The 22,105-nt window shown below is 33.4% G+C and overlaps 3 protein-coding genes across 3 annotated transcripts in view; 1 reads left to right on the forward strand and 2 right to left on the reverse strand.

Moving 5' to 3' along the window:
• Window positions 1-353: 353 nt before the first annotated feature.
• LOC149478397 (S-methyl-5'-thioadenosine phosphorylase-like) lies at window positions 354-3,468 on the reverse strand. The gene is made up of 8 exons (XM_089709402.1): window positions 3,420-3,468; window positions 3,061-3,236; window positions 2,486-2,623; window positions 1,897-2,076; window positions 1,637-1,712; window positions 981-1,067; window positions 698-820; window positions 354-481 (listed from the first exon to the last, which is right to left on the reverse strand). Exons 1-8 carry the CDS (start codon window positions 3,441-3,443, stop codon window positions 446-448), a joined length of 840 nt encoding a protein of 279 aa, XP_089565528.1. The 5' UTR covers window positions 3,444-3,468; the 3' UTR covers window positions 354-445.
• A 1,015-nt stretch (window positions 3,469-4,483) lies between these two features.
• On the forward strand, window positions 4,484-7,019 carry Ho (Heme oxygenase). Its single transcript, XM_089709447.1, has 4 exons — window positions 4,484-4,719; window positions 4,874-5,006; window positions 5,201-5,412; window positions 6,299-7,019. The coding sequence occupies exons 1-4, from the start codon at window positions 4,617-4,619 to the stop codon at window positions 6,586-6,588; spliced, it is 738 nt and encodes a 245-aa protein (XP_089565573.1). The 5' UTR covers window positions 4,484-4,616; the 3' UTR covers window positions 6,589-7,019.
• A 1,206-nt stretch (window positions 7,020-8,225) lies between these two features.
• The window catches only part of Apoltp (Apolipoprotein lipid transfer particle), a 56,681-nt gene continuing 42,801 nt past the window's right edge, over window positions 8,226-22,105 (reverse strand). Inside the window, exons 49-69 of the mRNA XM_089709263.1 lie at window positions 21,786-21,921; window positions 21,124-21,501; window positions 20,539-20,784; window positions 19,876-20,112; window positions 19,114-19,446; window positions 18,554-18,719; window positions 17,283-18,213; window positions 16,761-16,956; window positions 16,291-16,424; window positions 15,500-15,741; window positions 14,727-14,929; window positions 14,101-14,257; window positions 13,286-13,512; window positions 12,864-12,988; window positions 12,303-12,497; window positions 11,852-11,973; window positions 10,911-11,059; window positions 10,557-10,668; window positions 9,951-10,082; window positions 9,264-9,433; window positions 8,226-8,394 (exon numbers count right to left, since the gene is read on the reverse strand). Of these exons, the coding sequence (XP_089565389.1) occupies window positions 8,311-8,394; window positions 9,264-9,433; window positions 9,951-10,082; window positions 10,557-10,668; window positions 10,911-11,059; window positions 11,852-11,973; window positions 12,303-12,497; window positions 12,864-12,988; window positions 13,286-13,512; window positions 14,101-14,257; window positions 14,727-14,929; window positions 15,500-15,741; window positions 16,291-16,424; window positions 16,761-16,956; window positions 17,283-18,213; window positions 18,554-18,719; window positions 19,114-19,446; window positions 19,876-20,112; window positions 20,539-20,784; window positions 21,124-21,501; window positions 21,786-21,921 (4,675 nt within the window). The 3' untranslated portion in view covers window positions 8,226-8,310. The remainder of the gene's footprint in view (window positions 8,395-9,263; window positions 9,434-9,950; window positions 10,083-10,556; window positions 10,669-10,910; window positions 11,060-11,851; window positions 11,974-12,302; window positions 12,498-12,863; window positions 12,989-13,285; window positions 13,513-14,100; window positions 14,258-14,726; window positions 14,930-15,499; window positions 15,742-16,290; window positions 16,425-16,760; window positions 16,957-17,282; window positions 18,214-18,553; window positions 18,720-19,113; window positions 19,447-19,875; window positions 20,113-20,538; window positions 20,785-21,123; window positions 21,502-21,785; window positions 21,922-22,105) is intronic.

The following is a 22,105-nucleotide window of genomic DNA, read 5'->3' on the forward strand; positions in this document are numbered from 1 at the left end:
AAAAAATAAATATAAGTATGGATGAAGGTACAAACATTGAAAAAATGTTAATGAAATAATCAAAATCCAAATTACTTAAAATAACCGTAAATATTTTTCAACCAACTATTATGTATATACCACTTTATTTACACATTAATGAGGTTATTGCTAACCCTATGAATTTTTCTTTTCAACACTGAACCGCAGTCCGCAACCTGCTGGTGCGTTTCACGTTCCAATTAAGCATCAGCATAATTCGGCTTTGTGCGCCACTGAGTCGCATTATGCTCTGTAGTTGGAAAACTGCCGTATACGTTGTGTCTTACGGCTCTGGGATCTTACTCTATAATATGTGGATTTTAAATAAATAATTACATGCAAAATGTATTGTTTTATTTCTTTACAAAATTTAAATATAATAAAAGTATATAAGATTCACTTATATAATAATGAAATGCTTCGATTATTCCTTTAGCATGATGTTGGATGAAACCAGTTCCTGAAAATAATAATAATAGTAAAACATAAAATCAAACACTCGTTTTCATTGTTATCACGGTATCACTAAAGGAAATTCTATGAGATAATATCTTGATATACATAAGCAGAGTATATTAAGTACCTAGGTATTATCCGGAAAGGATTGTAAGTGAGGGTTGCTATGTAATAAAATAAATGCAGAAACAAAAAAGCATAAAAATAAAAAAATAAACACATTATGAGCTTCCAAATAGGCATGATCATTTTTAGCAGCCAAAATCTGAACAGAGTCGACGATAACATCGGATGCCTTTTTCACATTTTTCGCAAATGCTCCAAGAACATCGTTTACACATACCTGAAAAAATAAATTGATTAAAAAAAATTATAAGCGTCACAAGTTTATTTTAAGGCTTTTAAGGTTCTGATAAAGAGCTTTTGATTATTGTTCAATTATTATTATTTACCATCACAAACAAAAAAATAAATTACACAAAAGTTTTAAAAGATAAAATTACCGATTTTTCATTTTCTCTACAACAATCGTAATCAGTGACAAGGGCTAAGGCTGCATAGCTCAGCCCTGCTTCCTTCGCTAAAACCACCTAAAATAAATAAATATTTCAGGACAATTTTCAGACACGCCACGATCTGATTCCATACTTAAGCTTTCGCTTGTGTTATGAATACCAGATGGCTGATAAACATACATAATAATTTTAAATAAATACTTATATAGATTATTAACTCCCAGACACAGAGCAAACATCAACGTTCATCAAACAAATATTTGCCCTGGGTGGGAATCGAACCTACGACCTAGCTTTTAGCTAGTAAAGATAGGTACAGTAAAATAATAATTTAATGTATTTTTTTAGACAAAACACAGGAGAAGGCCCAGTAGACAAAGTAACAATTACAAAACGATAACGAAGTTAGAAATCGCAAAAATGTATGGGATTGACATACGCCGCGTTAGATCACGTGGTCTATCTAATGTCAATCCCATACATTTTTGCGATTTCTAACTTCGTTATCGTTTTGTAATTGTTACTTTGTCTAAGGCCCAAGGTCATCTAAAATTAAGATCCATCCATACAAGATCCATCTTAATTTTAGTTGGCAATACTGGTGGTGTCGTATTTTGACACAACCTTTTACTTATTTATCTCACCTCTGGTACTGTAGTCATATTAACAAGATGACCGCCCCACTGGCGATGCATTAAGCTTTCTGCTCGACTGGAATACCTAAAAAATACAATCAAGTTCATATTATTATAATAATATTTTTTATTAAACTTTTAATGTGTCTCTGACACGACTTTTATAAGTAGTTAATGGCAACACATCCATTACAAGGTTGGCGTAACTGAATTGCTGAACTGAACTTTTACATCGAAATATTTATTATTCCTAATTTTATTAATCTCACCTAGGCCCCTGTATAGTAACAACAGTACCACTATGATGGCAAGCATAACCTCTTGCTTTTGCGGCACTTGACAGCGCGTCACGAGCCGACGCACAAAACGCGGGAAACATCGGCAAGTGACAGACGCCTTTTGGACCCCCTTCAGTGCGGTCGTAGAACGTGCAATTACGACCCCATGTTCTGTAAAATATTCGTTTGATTTATTTGTATATTTTCTTGCTTCTTTCATATTCTGTTAGGGGTGCATTTCCACCAGAGATGTGCTATACAGCCATGCTGCGAAAAGGCAATAGCTATGCTATGTAACTATGTGACCGTTTCCACCACTGCTAAGTTGTATATGTATCAACGAATGTGTTTGGTCGATATCAAACGCATCCACAGCAACGCGACGTAGCGTAGCACATCTCTAGTGGAAAAGCACCCTAAATCTATAATGTAGTTAATAATTATGTATTTACGGAAAATGGATTCGCATTCTGTAAGTACATGAAGGTTGCCAGATCCAAGCTGATCATTTCATGGACATTACGCAAAATTCCGGGACAACAAAAAAATAAAATTTTAACAAAAAAGTTGACTATCTTACCTATCAATAAAATCGTCGATAATAACCAGACTGCCCGGTTCGTATTTCTCATCAAGGCTGCCCGTGGCCGTAGCGGCTAGAACATGCGTGCACCCCACTTCCTTTAGTGCCCATATATTCGCACGGTAATTGACGTCACTGTATAGGAAACGTTATAGTTGCTATGAGTATTGTTAAGAATTAAATACATAAGTCGTAAATAAAGGGTACCTAAACTTTATAAATAAAGAAATAATAAATGTTGAGAGGGAAATAAATTAGTGAAAAGTGATAGCGTTTTCCACCGTTTTATTCTATGCGTATAGAAGTAAGATTTAAAGAGAACGTTGTATAATACCCGTCTGTGTGAGTTTTTAAATTACTTATAATGAAAATTTAAACCTTCGAGAACCACGCCATTGAACACAGAATGTATATCTGTGCAGTAGTTTTTGAGATTATCGCGAACATGCAGAGAGGTATCATGTCATTGTTGAATAGGTACAGAATGAAAATCGATGCACTTTTTGAGATTATCGCGAACATGCAGAGAAGGGACGTAAGTGGCGTACGTACTAATTTAAAAAAAAAATCACCTGGGTTGATACTGATGTTTCCTGCCATGACGTGCGAGTATCACACACGGCACGCCCTTAATAAAACCTTCAAGCAGAACATCAGATGGGTTTCCGAACGGAGTTGTTACAGCGCGTTCTACAGGGTTCTCGAACAAGCTTGGGTCATCGAAACCGGAACCTCCGATGATACCAATCTAAAATAAATTTACACATAATTTTACGTACCTATTGAAGTGAACACTACCGATGAGCATTTATATTTATTTAATAATATGGAAATAAAATTTTATCTATAAATCAATTAAAATGACTGAAAAAATCAATAGATGTTTAATATAATATGTATTTTCTTATTCACTATATCAATGTTTATTTACCTTAATTTTAGTTGTATCTCCCATTTTAAAATTTAAAATTAATCAATTACAGTAGAACCTCGATAAGTTAAAGTCCAAGGGAAACACAAAATATGTATTATAAAAATAAATGCAAAAGAATAAGTTTGCTCTAATCAAACAAACGTAGAGCTAATAAGTAGGTAATAAAAATATATCTTTATTTAAATTGCGCACTCTGAAGATTAAATTATTCGATATCAATTCAATACTTATGGAAAATCGGATAATAATTGATAAAAATCGAAAGATAAAAATAGTTATAAAGATAAATTATTGAATCACAGCCCACAGGAATAGATGTTAGCTGTTGTCAAGCACATATAATAACCGGCCAAGTGCGAGTCGGACTCGCGCACGAAGGATTCCGTACTATGGGGATACCCCCTTAATATTTTACTTTTTTTAATTTTTAGTATTTGTTGTTAGAGGCAATGGAAATACATCATTTGTGGAAATTTCAGCTTTCTAGCTATCACGGTTTATGGGATATAACTTGGAGACAGACAGACAGATAACGAAGTCTCAGTAATAGGGTCCCGTTTTACCCTTTGGGCACGGAATCCTAAAAATGAATCGCAATTTGTGTTGGTACCTAAGCGCATAACTCGAGAACGGCCGAACTGATTTAGTTAATGCTTTTTTATTATAATAGGATGGTTCTTGAGGAGAGAAAACGAAAACATGTTACAAGTACATTGTACCACGGGCGAAGTCAGGGCGGACCACTAGTTACATAAAAAGAAGCAAAGCTCATAGAGCTTAAAAACTGAAAACTGTCAATCCCACAGGTCAACCCCGGTCGTCGCAACCATATCGCAACCACGTCGCAACGCTTAGATTTTATCTGATGAAGTGTAGGAAAAATAATATTATATTAATTATTTTTCCTACACTTCACTTCTCACTTGTGATTTTGCATCATAGATCATACAATGTATGCATATTCGTGCGTATATAAAAATCAAATCTTTAAAAATCGCGCCCGCGCCCGCGTAGACAGCTGTCTACGCACGCCTGGCATTTAGAATGATTTGACAGATTTACAATTTGATGTTGACAGTTGACACTTCTTTGTTTTTTTTACTGATTTCAGATTTCATTTTAGAGAAATCCGAAAAAAAGATAATTGAGATTTGAGATACGCCTAATACATAGTTTAATTTACTTTCTCTTAAAATGGCACAAGTTAATGGTGAACTCTTCACCACCCGCATGAGAAAGGCTACTCGGAAAATACATTCAGTGAGCGATGCACTCGTAAATGCGAAATTTGCTATTTGTGAGTAAAAAAATTATCTATGTAGTTTTATTTTCATTAAAATTCAATTCTATTATAACATTGTTTGAACTTCGTCATTATATCTACATTATATATTATATAATAGAACTTGATATAACGCTTGGTTAAATGAAATTACGTTTCAACTTTCCAGCATTGAGAGATGAAAAAGTATGGGGTGGAGGATTGTTTGTTTTTTATCACATTTTCGCCTACTTGGAGGACGCTAAGAAGAGGTTGAACATGCCTGATTTTGACAAATTATTTGTGAACAAAATTTTATATAGGTTTGTTCATGCCTTTACATTTTAGTTATTATACTTATATGTATTATCAATTATGTATCACTTGAAAAGATTTTGCAAATCAATTTAGAATTGTATTTTTTTATAAGATCTTTATTTTCACTCCAATGTCCTCTTTCTTTAGGCATAAAGTTTGCTATTGTATATCACAGCAATAAAAAATTCAATGTTTTCAGAAAACATGCTTTTGAAGAAGACCTAACTCATTACCTGGGCAATGAGTGGAACAGATTACCAAAATCAGCTGCTCTGGAAAATTATTTAGAACATTTGCAAAGCCTGGAGAAAGAAAATCCCCAGTTGTTAATGGCATATGTTTATCATCTGTATCTTGGCTTGCTTAGTGGTGGCCAGATTTTATCTAAAAAGAGGAAGATGTTTGGGGATAGTAAGTTTGAGAATATTTAAGTTTTCTTTGCCCTCTAAATCTCATAGTTTTATAGACTACTAGCGGTCCGCCCCGGCTTCGCCCGTGGTACGTATTTACGTTTTCTCTACATAAGAACCATTCTCGTACTTCAAGGAATATAATAAAAAAAGAATTATCGAAATCGGTTCAGCCGTTCTCGAGTTATGCGCTTACCAACACATTTTGCGATTCATTTTTATATTTAAAGATTACCATCAATTGCTTAAAACTAGATGTGCTATTTATTCAATTTATTAGACTTGGTTCTTCAGATTTCAAAGTATCTTAGACCATCTAAAAACAAATGTTTTCCAGGGTGTAGAAAAATAATAATGAATATGGACAACAATATCATACATTGTAACATCTGAAGAACATTATTTTTGTGAAGTCCCGTGTCCCCTTAGTGGGGTAAGGGGCAGATGCATTATACATCTGTTTCACTGATCGATTTTCTTTAGGGACAAGTAAGTGATCAGCCTTCTGTGTCCTACCAGAATAAGACATTTTTTTCTCTTCGTCTCCTCCGGGAATCAAAGCCAGGACCCCTCGGTACTACGCTCACGCGTCAACCACTGTACCAAGGAGGCGGTCTTCAAGAAGAAAATATTAAATACTAGATTTCCGCCCGCGTTTTCAAAGGAAAATATAGCATAGCATAGTTCCCCTTCCCGTGGGATTTCCGGGATAAAAACTATCCTATGTGTTAATCCAAGTTACCCTCTATATGTGTGCTAAATTTCATTGTAATCGGTTCAGTAGTTTTTATGTGAAAGAGTAACAAACATCCATACATCCATACTTACAAACTTTCGCCTTTATAATAGTATTAAGATTAAGATATATACAATATTTTTTATTTCAGAAACTGCTCCATCAGACACATATACAGACAAAGTTACCGACTTCACAGGAATTGATATAGCCCAGTTGAAAGATGACTTCCGAGCGGCCATGAACCAAATAGCTGATCACATGACTGATGAAGAACAACAAGCATTTATTGAAGAGAGTAATCAAGTTTTCTTAATGAATAATTTGATCGTTAATTCCGTTGGAGGGCAAAATAAAGTCTTGTACAGTCTGTTGTATAAGACTTCAGCGGTGTTATTGCTTTTGGCCAGTGTTGTTATGGCATATAGAATGCATAAATAGTTGAAAATCATAATATTGTAGTTTTAAAGTTGTGTTTATTGTTGACTGAAATATTTATGTTATTTTCTTATGTACATTTATGATAGAAGATGATACTCAATTTTTTGTGGTAAAGCTATAAAATGAACAAGTTATATTATATAAAATGTTTATCAATAGGTTTAAAAAAGCGATTGTTACATATTCATGGTACATGGATATTTAATTATTTCTTATATTGTTAAAAGTATAAGGATTTACTTACAATTACATAATAATTTTATATTCAAGTTTTGTTTTTTTTTTGTTAGTTGATTTTGCATAGAGGTAGTAATTGTTCTTCAACAGTGATATTAAAACTGTTTAGTCAGCTTCCTATAAATGTGATTATTTAATTTAAGTAAAATGATTGTAGACCAAACATTATTATTTTATTAAAGACTGATTCCATATTATGGTTTTTTTTATTTATTTCCACAAATTATTTTCTATTTAACTATGTATTTGGAAATATTGAGGATATGTTGGTAGTTTTAAACGATAATTCCTACTGTCCACAACACTTGTAAAAGTTACATGACTATGAAAGTGAAATAATTTTACAGTTAGAACCAGTAGTCCCTGATTAAAGCGTGTTCAATAAACCAAACAAACAATAACTTCAGCTTTGTAATATTAGATTAGTCTTGAGATAATGCAAACTTTCATCTTCTTGGGAATTTATGCAAGACAATGGTACTTTATAAAAAATATGATCATACTGAGTGATGTTTTCTATTACATATTGCATTGATGTTACGAATAGATTTCAACAACGACTGATAGGATAATAAAAGATAGAAAAATATATCTACAAGCTATTATAAATAATAATCTGCGTTGAAGGAACGAATGTATTACCACAGACTAATAATAATATACTACGGTATTACGTAAAAAAATTAGTTCCTTTTACGCACGTCAGGGGCGCTTTTCGAATTCCCATACAAATGCCTCGACGATACTTTTCGAGTTCGCGCTAGGATATATTTCCGAGTATCAAGCCCTACAGTCGGGCCTTGATAATATTTTATATGAAAATGTTTTTGGTGGGATAATATTTCCTGATGTCTGCACATTTTGTATGTTGACATCAGGAATTGCTTTTGCGTATCTTTTACTCATTTACTGTATAAAATAATATTGCATTGATGCAAGGTGGAATAGGACTTGAACGGATTTTTAATTTAACCATATTTCATTTAATAAGCAGGAAAATATTTATGATAATATTATGTGAAATGTATCTGCTAATTGCTATATATAAAGAAGGCATGACATATTAACTAGATAGATGGACCAATTGCCTTATTTTACATTCTATATAAGGATAATTCATAAAGGTTTTAGGAGGACATACACACAGTGAAAATAAAACAACGATTTACTACGTAAAAATAATTTATTGCAAACACACACTAAATTAAGTCGGCAATATACACTCGTTACAATATTAATAATAATAATTCTCTTATAATTAGTCACATTAACTAATCAATTTAAGAACAGCATAGTTATAACTTATAGGTCTAAAGGGCTACCATAACTTTATCACATTTTTTTATAAACATTTATTTATTACTTATATTATGTTTAGTAATTGACATTTTTTAATCCAAACACATTGTAAAATATATTGTCTTTAGCTACGCTGTTATTATTTATATGAAGATTATTATTCCCCAATAAGATCTTTCTTAAAGACTAAAAGTTTGGTAAATTTGGTGGATCCATCGCCAAGTCTATGAGCTCATCGATGTCGTCCGAATTCCAGAATGAAAGCTCCAACTGAAATAGATAAGAAAACACTTTGATTAAAAATGAAAAGGCCTATTAACATTAAAGTTGTGTTACTTTAAAACAATAATTAAGAATCCGTCAACTCGTAAGCTGCACTTGACGGATGTTTTGGAAGTAATTTCTTGGCATAATTGCGATATTTTTTAAATTGCTATAATATATGGCACAAGTCACAAACTTATGGCCAACAAGGAATAATCCTAAACCTTTGGACGTTTCATGGCTTTAGATTTATTTTTATTTAATAGGTTCACCACTTCCACAGACCTAAATAAAAAGAAGGCGTTAAATTGTGAGTAAATGTTAAGGATCACAATTGTATGGGGTTGTAGGGCCCGTACAGAGTAAATAAAAGAATTAAGTACAATAATTGCCTTTATTGCCTTAACTCTATAATATTGTATGGTTAATAGTACGCGCGACTTCTATGGTTATCGAACGCGAACTGATGAAATATGTATTAAAATTCCGCGTGTCTGCGTAAAACGCTGACAGCGCGCAACGTTATGTACGAAGACCGTACAACAATATATTACAATATAACAGCCTATACAATATAAATTTATAAAGAATAGAAAAAATTCGATCACGAGGCGGGACTCGAACCCGCATCCTTTCGCGCCATTCCGGGGCGGATGCCTGACCAACTCAGCCACTCGTGACCCGCCAGAGTGATCGAATTTATTCTATTCTTTCAGTTTTATGTGTCTGGAGGGACACTCGTGATCGATTTTTTTCTATTCTTTATAAATTTATATTTATAAAGCATTTGAATGCCATAAAACCAAAAACATAAATTCAGCCTATACAATTTTCACAGCGACATAATATATAAAAATTGAAACAATAATACTAACCGGGTCATGCGCCGAAGAACACGGTCGGCAATGTAACCTCGCCGCGCGACACTCGCAGCGCGGCGCCGCACAGGGCACGGCCGCGCGCGCCGCCCGCCCGCCGACGACTGTCGCGAACCGCCGCGCTGCACCCCGCTCGCCCGATAGCTTGGAGCCCGCCCAGATCGTGCCTGTTCCAAATTTGAATTTTAAGCTATTGCATATCTTCTATCGCGGGCCTTGAGCGCGGGGACCGAATCCAGAAATTGCATAATGAAAAAACCTCACGCTCCCCACGGGGACGGGCGGTGTGGCTTGAAGGCATAGCATGCAATAGCTTTACCGCGGCAGTCCCCGAGTGACAAACGTCTTTTTTTTTGTGAGTGTGACATGAATTTTGAATTTATCCACTTAATACCATATAGGTTGTAATATAATGGAAGAAGGAGAAGCTAGTTTAAGAGAAATTATGTTTTTGTCAAATCTTATTATGATTGTCAAAGGTAAAGGGGCAAATAAAATTTGAATTCGTGTTATGTGAGTCGAAATAAATTCCAAAAGAGTCGGTTACATACAAAAATACAGTGTGGTTACAACTGCTCCCTTTCGCAACGCACGATAAGAAACTTCGTTCCAAATATTTATCTTAAATTTAAATATAAATACCACAATAATAATACAGAATATACATATTATAAATCAACAAACCGTTTGTCTCCAAAGCCAGCGAAGTACAAAGACCAAGCTTGTCTTTAGGCAGTTTGACTTGCTTCCTTAATCCCGGATCTCCCACCAACCTTTCGTAATCTTTGTTCGTGTATGCTAATGTGCTATCCACACCTGGAAATAAAACATATTATATGCTTAGATTTCATTTGAATTGTAGGTATAACGGTTGATATTCAAATGTAAGTTGATATTAAAAGAGATAGCAAGTAATCTGCATAAAAGTATTTGTTGATTGGATAGGTTTTAACATTAAAATCACTGCATAGTGATAAGGCCGCCCTTTGTGCTTTTGTTTATTGTAAACTGTTATTTTATGTAACTGGTTTATTGCACAATAAAGTGTTAAATAAATAAAACTTCCATAGACAAGATAGTCATTCTTATGTAACGACCGTTAGAATCTAACATAGTTTTAATAGTTTAAGTACAAATATATTTTGCAAATCAGTGTGCATATAATAGCAATTACCTTTTCAATATTCATATAGATACATATATGGTGTAGGTTCTATATAATTTCCCTATGTTATATTAGAGTGATTTTTTTTGTTGTTTTAGTTTTTGAGCTAATAGAAGGACACTTACCAAACAGGTATTTTGCAACTCTCTTCTTAGACAGACTGAAGTCATCGTCCATCAGTATGTGTAATGTGATGGAATTTTCCATCAGATAATGGTATATTGTGGAATAATCCAGCTGGAAAAAGTTTTTATAATTATGTACATAAAAACCAAGAATACTGATGCTCCTCTACGCAAAAAAGCCCTAGATAAATAACATTGTGCTTACAAGTCAATGAAACAATTAATCCTATAGATAATGTTACAACATACTCAAATATTTTTTGTGTACTTCTGAATATAATTACATTTTTCATATGCAAAGTTATTATCCTAACTCTAAAATCAGAGTTTCACGAAGGATTTATTACTACTCACCTCACTCTTACTAGAATCACACTTAGTACACGGCAACAGAAACAGCGCACGTGGTGCAGCGGCTCTAAACGGTAGCGCGCTCGCGAACCGCAGCGCGGCGAACACGTCCGCACGCACCGAGCGGTTGGACCGCACTGACTCGCTCTTCTCTGTGAATGGGATGGGGATTTGAAAATGGAACGTTCAACCATTGAGATATACATATTATGGAGACGACACCGCCTACATCACTTATGTTCCGCTCAACATACGCCATATGGCGTAACTGCACGCTCATTTTTTATTTGTTTTAAAGTGAAACGCATCAAATATGCCTTCGTGTGTGTTACGATATTGCACAAATAATACAAATAATACGGGAAAGTGCAAAGGAATAACTTTTACCGATAAGTACCTAACTAGATAATAAATTTTAAAACTTAGAGCAAAAAAATGGCGCACAGATTTTGTTCGTGGTGTCTCCTCCATACGTAGTAATATTATCTCAATGCGTTCAACGTTAGAAATGGTTTGAGGATGGCTGGTATAAAAAAGTTACAGATACGATAGACATTTTTAGAACAATACCTGTCATGAGACTGGCTCTTTAGTCCATTGAAATATACAAAAATTTAGGCTTTAGCGTGCGTTTCTTAAATTTACGGTAAACAGTATTTGAAACAATGTTGTAGACAATTTGCTTAACGGATATCTTGAAACATTTTCTGTAATTTAGGAGATAGAATATGAAACTATTTTTTCAAGATGGCCGCGGGACAAGGGTGATGACTTCACAAACTTCAAGTTAAACTACACATCCAAAAAATTAGGCCTTCGCGCAAATCTCAATGTCACTTTTCAAAGGTCTTTATTGCAAGGTATAACTGGATATAGAATAATCTTTAGAATCATAACTTATCTTAAATCAACACTGTTATTACAATTATTTATCCAATTCTTACCAATAGTAAAAGTATCGAAGTGTCTCGGAATATCCACAGTATTGGTGAATAGTTTGTTATTATGGTAGAGCGCTCTAGGTCGGCGGTACAGTCCGCTACCACCGTATACTACAACTGCGTATCTGAAAACAAATATGAGAAAAGTTATTATAATATTAATTATTTAGAAATGAATTTCAGACAATATTTCCATTAATTAGTCTCATTCTAAGAAAATGGTCCTCCTTAAAGTGTAGGTCATAATCCACAACAAAAAAGTAGTATTAAAATAGTACTAGAATGAAAGAGTAAAAGAAACACATTTGATTTCTGTACCTTATAGAACTTGGAAGAATCAAGAGATCTTACTATAATAATCAGCATGTAAATAATTTGTTATTTGTAACTATTTAGTATTTATCCTTAATCACTGAAACATATTATCAATTTAAGGGCACATTTAATTTCTTACCGATTATCCGACAAGCCGTTTTCCTGTAGTTTACTATCAAATGTATCTATGAAAAGATCGATATTCTTCGACTTCCGTATATTCTTATTACAGTACTGCGCTTCCACTACAAACACAATATCAGCTGATTTCGGCGGGTTTTGTATTTCCAAGAACGATCCTTCTTCTACTATGTCGCCTTGAGGTGTTGTGCATCTGAAAAAGAGTTATTATTATTATTGAATAATTTATATTTTTTGTTGTATCCGGCTCGAAGGACCATGAAAATTTGGAATTAAAGTAAATGAATCAAATGCTTTATGTACATAATTCAAATGATTATTTTAGAATATATTACTCGAAGTCATACTGAAATTTCATTATTCAAAATTATTACTATGTAACTCTTCGAACTATTAAATGTTATATGTAATAGGTTAAGTAATAAAACATAACATGCAAACATGATGTGGAAACTAAATATAAATGTCTAAAATCTAAGATGACTGCGACATAAACTTAGACCGTCAATTGAGAATAAGTAAAAGCTTCACAAAAGGTTTATTAATTATTTATACATACCTCACACAATGATCAGGCACATGTGTAGGCACGTGTTGCTGCGCGCACAGCTCTAGATAAGCGCTCGCGAGCGCACACGCGTCCGCACCGCGCGAGCACTCCGCGTGGAATGGCACTGCGTCGATCTGTGGGGTGGTTATATATGCAGTGTGATTTTTAAAACTACCCTATAAATTCTTTACATAACAGAAATGGAATTTGTATGTTCCCTACTAACCTTTAAAGTTTAAATGGAGGTTAGAGTACGTAAAGACACGTAACTGATTAAATAGTCGATAGAAACAGTTACAAAATGGACACCAAATAGTGTCTAATATCTAAATAACTAATATTGAAATTGACACTGTAAAAATAGCCAATGTTCGACATAATGAATAAACAAATTCACTACCCTACAAAACTTAATTCCCTTTAATACTTACCACACTAAAACACGGGTGCAATGGCGACACCTTATTCATAAAGAACTTGCCACACTGCGTATCGTTAACCGGTCCCCATACTGGTTGGGACACTTGGCTTTGCCTCAATAACCATGATCTGGCAACACTTTCGATGTTAGATTGTGTGCCGTTGGGTAACTGTAGTTCGTCAAATTGTTCGTTGTTATATGTACCTAGTAGCCCGCCGAGGCTTGCGTAGAACCAGCCTGTTTGAATGAATGAACATTTTGATATCATTAAAAAATAGATAGAGATTGGGAAACACTAACGCCGGTTGCAGAGCTTCACCGACCATCAGTGCGTACGTCAGTCGCGCATGTCATATGTATGGAAATTCGCGTGCGTATGGTCGGTCTAGCTATGAACGGTTTTATGAATTTCCATACATATTATGACAAGCGTGACTGACGTACGCACTGATGGTCGGTGAAGCTCTGCAACCGGCCTTAATACTTACTGAAAATGCAATATCAATGATCATCTGGTTTAAAAAATGGTAATAAAATTCTAAAAATGTTTTCAATTTAATTGTATTTAATGAAAAATGCAGATTCATGGGCTGAAGCTGCTTATCTTCGACTTATATCTTGTAAAATTTATATGGAATAGAGCAACTACACGGCATCTTGCCGTATTTTCTAGTTGAATTAATTTAAAAATATACGTTTGAGTTTAGCTTACTATAGGTATAAAACCTATGGTAGATTAGCACTAAGCACATGACTGTGCTCTACCCAATAAATATCTAATACAAATTGCTACACATAAATTATCTTAATACAAGAACCACTCACCAGCCACTTGCAGTTTACAAGTCCTAAACAGCAGATTACAATGTACATCCAAACCGGCCCTTGTTTCTACAGAAATAGTATCATCTTGTCGATCTACTATGAAATTTTCTACCGCTGCCGGGAGGCTTAGCGGATTCGATCTGCCTAGAGATACTTGCTGCAAGTAAATAAAATTAATATTGGGATGAATTAGTAGTGTTAATTTTTACGCGAGTACATTTGGAAATTAAAGACTTTAATTTCACGGGGAGACTGATTGACTTTGTTTTTAATTCAACCGTATTTTGGGCTCGAAAATCGAATGAAAAGACATAAAATATGCCCATTATACGTGATGTTCACTGTAATAGGAATATTTTATAATTTGGATATGATTTCTAATATTTTAACTTTGATTAATGTACATATCTATGCAATAAGGTATTATTACAATAGGACAATACATTATACACTATGACTTTGAACTGATTTATCGACCCGGATGTTATAAATACCGTTAAAAAGAGTTGTAATAATTGATTATAATGCAAAAAAGAACTATTATTATTAGAAGCACTGAAGTAAAATTTATTCTATATTTTACTTTCTATAAAAATTTTCTAATCACTGAAATATCAAAAACTCACCTCCTTATACAAATCAATATAAATCAACGATTGCTTCGTCAATATAACAAGATCGTACTGTCCTTGGTCATTGCTCTCCATAAGCACAGTGAAGTTGTTCAGTCTATAGTCTTTTGTGAGTAAGAAGGTCCCGGGTTCGGTTATCGTGAACACTTCTTTGTCGAATGTCACTAGAGTACCTTGGCCGGTCATCATTGCCATTCCTGTATTTAATAAAAAAATAACAACGTATTAAACATTGAAAAGGAACATTACAATAATATTACATTATGTCATCTATATGCAGCATTTGTCTTAATCGTATCGATATTTTTAAGTTGTTCAAGTTAGAATTTTGTAAAAATTAAACATGAAGGGAGTGTATATAGACTCCCTTGTATATAAACTATACAGGGTGTAATCGTTAAGTGTGCACAAGCGATTATTCCGTGACTATTGCAGATATCAAAAAACTTTAAACTGATATCGAAAGTACTTAACCTAATGAGTAAAATGGCCATAATAAATTTTTATACTTTATAGTTTTCAAAGTAAATGACTAGCGTACAATAAATTTCAGAGTAACTTATAATATAAACTATAATTTCACACTTCAGAAGTGCACTATTAATTAAAATCTTTGTTTATAAATACTTAGGATCATATGACTTATGAGCTAGGACGGTAGGTACTAATTCTACTACTAATAAAAACAAATTTGTCCATTTTTTTATATGACGATCTCTATAAATATTAAATAAATAATAAGAAACCTATTAAAAGCAATCACTTACCAGCGAACGGAGGCACAACATTATTATAATCGAGATATGGTCGTATCTCATAATAATACGCCCAAATGCTCTTATTACTGGTCAGCCATTCGTCCATAAAGTCCCTAACCGCCTTATATTCAGCGATTTCTGTGAAATCTGGCGTTTGGTTGAACGCATGCCACGACATTGGTAGCTTTTGTTCTAGAAGTATATTGCCTTTGTGCGGGTCGAATATGAAGTTCGTTTTTGGTGTGCGGTGCCTGGAATTGAGATTGGAAATAAGGATTGAGTTTTGTTGATCGGTTACAAACATTTTTGGTGTTTAAAATATGGTTTATACTTTATACATTATTATCTCCAAACATATTACAATATCTATACAGTATGCTTTCAGCTGGATTGGTCATAAAAATTCAACAATATCGATTCAATAATTTGCGTTAAAGAAATACGAACACTAAAATCATAAAATTCAAGCAAATTTTCAACTTTGTTATTTAAAGGGCTGATTTTTCAATCCTAAGATAAAATTTATTCGTCGAATAATGTATAAAACTACCATTTTAAACACGTATTCTAATTGCCCGTATTTGACAGTTTACGTGATATTTTAATCGTGTACTTTATTGGACGGAAAAGTTTTATCCAAGCATTGAAAAATCGGCCCTAAAAGGCGTTAAACTCTCTGATTAGTCTTTAAATTACGTTAATAGAATTGATCTTTATTCGATTTGTTTATGCTAGGTAAGCATCTAAATCACGATTAAGCCACAGTCTTATTGTAGAAATTATTATGTAAAATTACTTACATTTCCTCATATTGCAGAGCAGTTTTCGCGAAATCTGTTATTTTGTTATATAAAATCTCCCAAACGGCGTCAAGAGCGTCACCAATTAAGAAATAGTCGTACCACCATTTTAGACGTACGTATGCTTCATTGCACTAAGAAAATTAGGAATAATAAATAATTTAACAAATAATTGAAATTTAAATAAATAATACGATACTATAGGAAGTATAATAGAAAATAAGAAGATATACATGAAACAGATATTTTGAAATTCCTAGTCTACTGAACTTAATTTATCCCATACAGAAAAATATTTCAAGCAGAAATTAATTTTATATGTTAGGCAACAGTCTATCTTTAAATATCTTTTTAATAATAGCGCTGTCACTTTCCCACACTGGATTCGAGTGTAAATCTACAAACGTCAATCCATTCTTAAAAAAAACTTTTGTTTGTGTAAAATTACTAGGATATAATAGACATTTTACCTTTTCCCTAACATAAACAACTTGCGGTGTTTTCAAGAAGTTTTCCCATGCGTTTTTGAATTCATTGTACAATTGTTTGAATTCTTCTGTGAAGGGAATGTACTTCTCTAGTTTCGACCAAATCACGTTCCAAAGTTTCTTTGAGTACTTCTTTATGTTTGTTATTATGTCATTGTTTATGAGGTCTCTGTAGATTCTGTAACATATAAAGAGATTAGAATATATTTAATTAGATGAATTGTTTTCCAGCCTTCTTAGAATTTCGAATAGTCTTATTTTGTTACCGACTTACGACAAAGTTGTGAAAACTGCAAGTAAAAAAACTAAATACTTTTAGATAATGTACTTTAGATAATTATTTTATTTCATTAAAATAGCTACTTTTCTGGCATATTTTAAAGAATAATTTTAAGCTTCCTAATTGCATTTAAAATATTCGAAATAATGTAAGATGATTTAAGCCCAATATCTCCTTAATCTATATTTAAACTTTAATCTTAGCAAGCCTTCTTCTATACTTACTTATCCATTTCATGTCCAAACGTCGACACATAGTTAAAGTACGGTGTATCTGTCAATTCATGAGTCCTTTCATGGAAGAAATCCATAACTTCTCTCCAAATAGCAACCACAAAAGCTTCAGTATAATGCAACATTTTGAAAAACAACGGCTCTATAGATTTCAGTAACTCATGCCAATATTTAGTCAATCTTGTCGTCGCATTAACCCAAGTATCTTCCCAATATTCTAAGAACCGCATATGCAAGTCTCGTATAAAGTTGTCGTATTGCAAAATCATCGCTTCCAATCTATCCGATACTAATTCCATCAAATCTGCTTCTAGAATTTTGTTAACTGTATCTAGGAAGTTTGCGTATGCCTTTTTAATTGACTCAATGACGTAAGTGAGACTGTCTTTTATCGATTTACTTGTATTTCCCATCATTCCCCACATATCATTGACGAAACCGGGCAAATGCTCCAAATGGTTACGGATCGCCATTTCATCTAACACATAATATGTGAATTCCACAATATCTTTGACGTAGAAGTCATTATTATCATACGACTGGTTCAGGAATCTTTCGAAGTCATCTAAATCGTCTTTTATAACATGTAAGTCGTTCAAATCGTCTAAGAAATCTCTTACTCTGGGTTTTGCGTCACTCCATATATTTCGTAAAGCAAGATGAGCTTCCATGGGAGCTTCTTTAATAATTACTAGAGTTTCGTTAACTTGGCCATATAGGAGTTTTAAAGAGTATACAGCTTGAGATTTAATTTCGCTGAATATCTCTGGTCTCCATACAATAGCGCTAGTTAATAAACGCGAATGGTTCAAACGTATGTATGAAGCTAGATCGACAGTGGTGACGTCATCATAGTTCCGCCACGCGTTGAGGTGGGCGGAGCGAGTGTCGATAATTTCGCCGATTAAATGGAATGATATGTCTGTAATAGAAATTGGTGTTAAACATGTATGTATTAAATATTAAATTACAATTCGACCTGTTAATTAGGCCCTGATGACATTTTAGGCTATTTAAGAAGACTCTTTAGTATCCTCAAAATACTATAAATATTTTATTTTGATATTTGTTTAAAATATCACATTTTGGGGAGTTCAGATATTCCAATATAGCTTACATGAGTTAGAAAAACAATATTCACAGAGGAGCTAAGGCAGATATGTTGCCGGGTTTTTACAAGAAGAAAGGTATTAAAATAGGGAACAAAGAAAATTACGACTACCATAATAAAAAAATAAAACTAGCCAAATTTAAACACTCACCATCCGTGCTATTATAATGCGCTATTAACGACTTATCGACCATAGAAAGCGTAGCTATAACAGTATCATTTGCATTAGGTCTCGCTACCAAACCACGTATTCCATATTGAGGGTATACTAGTGACCATGTACCGTTCACTTTGTAGAAGTATGTTTCGTTTGCTCGCTGTAAAAAAAAGTTATTGTGTATAAATGAAAAAAAAATGGATTCAGGAAATAATTGCCCGTTTTGAATATGACAAATGCAAAGACCAAATAATGTATGATAAGAAAGTAGATAAAATAATGTACCAGTAATTTTTAAATCTTAATTTAAATTATTGTCTGTCTTTATTACTTTACAAAGTGTTTCGAAATCTTTAAGAGACATAAAATAATACAACTAGGTACTCATTTTATTTATTTTATTTTATTTTGAATATTGCCTATATCAGTACATAGTGCTGCTAAATTCTGTATTTTTTGCTATTCATCATAACGATTGCATATTTTATGGCTTCATCTTGCATTAGTGCCAATTTTTTTGTAAACTTTAACATACAAAAAAAATCACTCCTTACCTCCCAATTAATAGCACTTGTGTTCAAATCAACCAGCAATTTATTACTCCTTAATTTTTCATAGAACAAAGATTTCTGGAACCTATAATAGTTGCTCAAATGGTACCATCTACTGTGTATATTTATATCAGATTTCATATCCAAATCTAAATTAGTTGACGGATGCGTACATTTTAGTGCAAATTTGTAATCTCTGATTGGTCCATTCGAATTGTCTGTTAATATTGAGTTGAGTTTGAGGTATTCGTTCTCGTATTCAGAGTATTGTAGTTCTAAAGATATGTTCGACATTACTTCTGGAGAACTGAGGTATTGGCCTTTTAGTGTTACATCCTGGAAGAAAATTTGAATTATTTTTATTGGAGAGTTGCATGTGTATTATGACGTGTATTGTTGGTTCGTTAGTTAATTTAAAATAAATGAAAAACCAATGTATTTTTTTTAATTTGAACTAAAATATATTATTTCTAATGGTAGGATTAAATCTTCTCATTCTTGTTTTTTTTTCACGATTGGTAACCCATTTAATACATTCACAAAAACGATGTTAAGAAGATCAGCAAAAAAGTATCTAAGCAATTTATAAATAGACATCTACCAGTTTCTTGCTCATATTTATCAAAATCGATATTTCTAATTACTTGTAAAATACCCTATGCACTTATTTATTTATTAATTATTCTTTAAGGTACCAGCTAAGTGATAAAAGAAGACAATGGAAAGAATATTTTTATTAATTAACAATCTTAATTCACAACATACCTTTCTAAATGACGGATGAGATAAAGCCAAGTGCACATTATGCAAGTTCCCCTCAGCAGTTGGCGGACTTTCCCAGTGACCACTGATTTCCGCAGTTTTATTTTCCGCGCGCACATTCCACAGTAAATCCGCTTTTCCGTCCAATAGCGCGTCTTGTAAGCGATATATGGCGGAAACGCGGAAATTCCGCAATGGGTATTGCACGTCCATTACTACTTGTTGAGATTCTGTGTCTTCCTATCGAAGAATATGAAAGAAATTATGATAGAATACATATATTTATTTATCTAAATTATATGTAAATCACAATACAATGTAATGAGTCAATAAAAGGAAATTTTGTATACAGTCTTATAATATAAGTTATGGCGCAGTTAGTAAATCTACGGTAATTAAAAAAAGAACTTTAAGACCTTTCCACACATATACAATATACATTATTAAAATCTTTCAGATTTAAAAAATGTTATAAAAGTAGTTAAAACATTTTGGACACCCATCATGGTCTAGTTTCAATCAAATTCAAGTACTGATACTATGATGAAAATTCTGTCACTAACAAGAAAATTCCCTAGTTCGACTCGCACTTGACCGGTTTACTTTATTTTAAAACTCACTAACTTCGACTCGCACTTGGCCAGATTTATTTATCTTAAAACTCACCACACTCAAGTTAGTGACATGCACATTATACTGCAGCCAAACATCCTCCGCCCAAGCCACTTTGCTTCCCTGTCTCAATTCCTTATCCACAGCTTCGTACGTATTCTCAAAGTTCCAGGTTCTATTCCCGTGCAGTGCTGTGAACTTCATACGTTTGCCGATGTCGTATGTGTGGATATCAAGCTTGCCGGTCACGTTGAATTTTGTCGCGTTTTTTAAGTGGAATACCGTCGCTTGCTTTACATCCTGTAATTTGGGAAAATTTGTTGTGTACTCTTTATTTTTTTGTGCTGTGTGAATTCAATTTACCATACGGTTATTATTTCAATTTAATTGGTATCGCTTTGTATACTTAGTTAAATCAGGATTGTTGAATTGTCAGCATAGAAGAATAAATTTAGGCAATAACAAGTCTTTCTTGTATTTTTTCTTAGCAGGGTTGTGTGTGATCTGAATTTGATATTATCTGTTAATTAACATTTTCAGCGCAAAATGCTTGAATTTTAAATCGTTTTTACTAGTGATATTAAAAATATTGTATCAGAGTACAGCATAATCAATAAAGTAACATAAAAAGAAACTTACAGTATTCCCCGTATCATCATACTCATGTATATATTTAACTCCCACAGGCGTATGTTCATTTTCCACCTCAATATCCGTTGTCGCCAAATCCAAGTCCCTCTCACTCTTACTAAGTATCTGATTGAAGGACGCCTTCAAAAATCGTTCCGAGTCAAAATCAATTGTACTGTTTCCATTGCTCCATTTGTTCTCTTGTACATAGAAGTATTCCGTATTGACCAAGTGCTGAGTGTTCAATGGAATGGAAAGTGATATTGTGCCCGCTTGTGTGAAACCCGTGTTTTGTTTTTGGTACGTGTGCGATGTATTCAATGATGCCGTTTTGTTCGGCCAGAATAGGTCTACTTTGTTGTCGGATACTTCTTCTAGGTTGTTGATCTGTAAAGGACCGAATTAATTGGGGTTTTTAAACTATTTCAAAGCAATAAAAATGTTTGTTTTATTGTAATAACATTTATTTGGTGAAAAACTGTTAAGATAGTTAAAAAATTGATAACTTATTTGGGTGAAATTTGATGGGAATTTAAAATATTATGAACCATATCATATCCAGAAAAATATCTGAAATCTCTATTCAAAACATGATTAAGCATTGCAGAACTAATAACAAATACATACACATATTAGATAAATTCTATTAACATTTTAAACTGAAAACTCACATTAAATATAGATTTCAACCAAGGTAATGTTTGGAAAGGTGTAGACACATTGAAATGTCCGTCCGTGTGTATCAAGCCGCCATAACGAACATCTACTTCTCCAACTTGGCTATTACCTGGACGATGCATACGACCTCTGTAGAAAAAGAAGTTTTTACGTTATTGCCAAAAAAAAAGACGGGTTGCACTGGGGGAGTGCCGGCAGAAGTGAAAACTTGATTATTAACGTTGAGCATGTTTGATATTTTGGAATGGTATCCGTCTTACGTTTTTTCGATCAGGTCACGTGTCCTGACGCGAGTTTAAGATTTTATACCCAT

Source organism: Colias philodice, chromosome 22 (genome assembly GCF_061535455.1).
Source record: "Colias philodice isolate Cphi_HAF_F1 chromosome 22, ilColPhil1 Martin Lab GWU primary, whole genome shotgun sequence".
NCBI classification, from domain to species: Eukaryota; Metazoa; Arthropoda; class Insecta; order Lepidoptera; family Pieridae; genus Colias; species Colias philodice.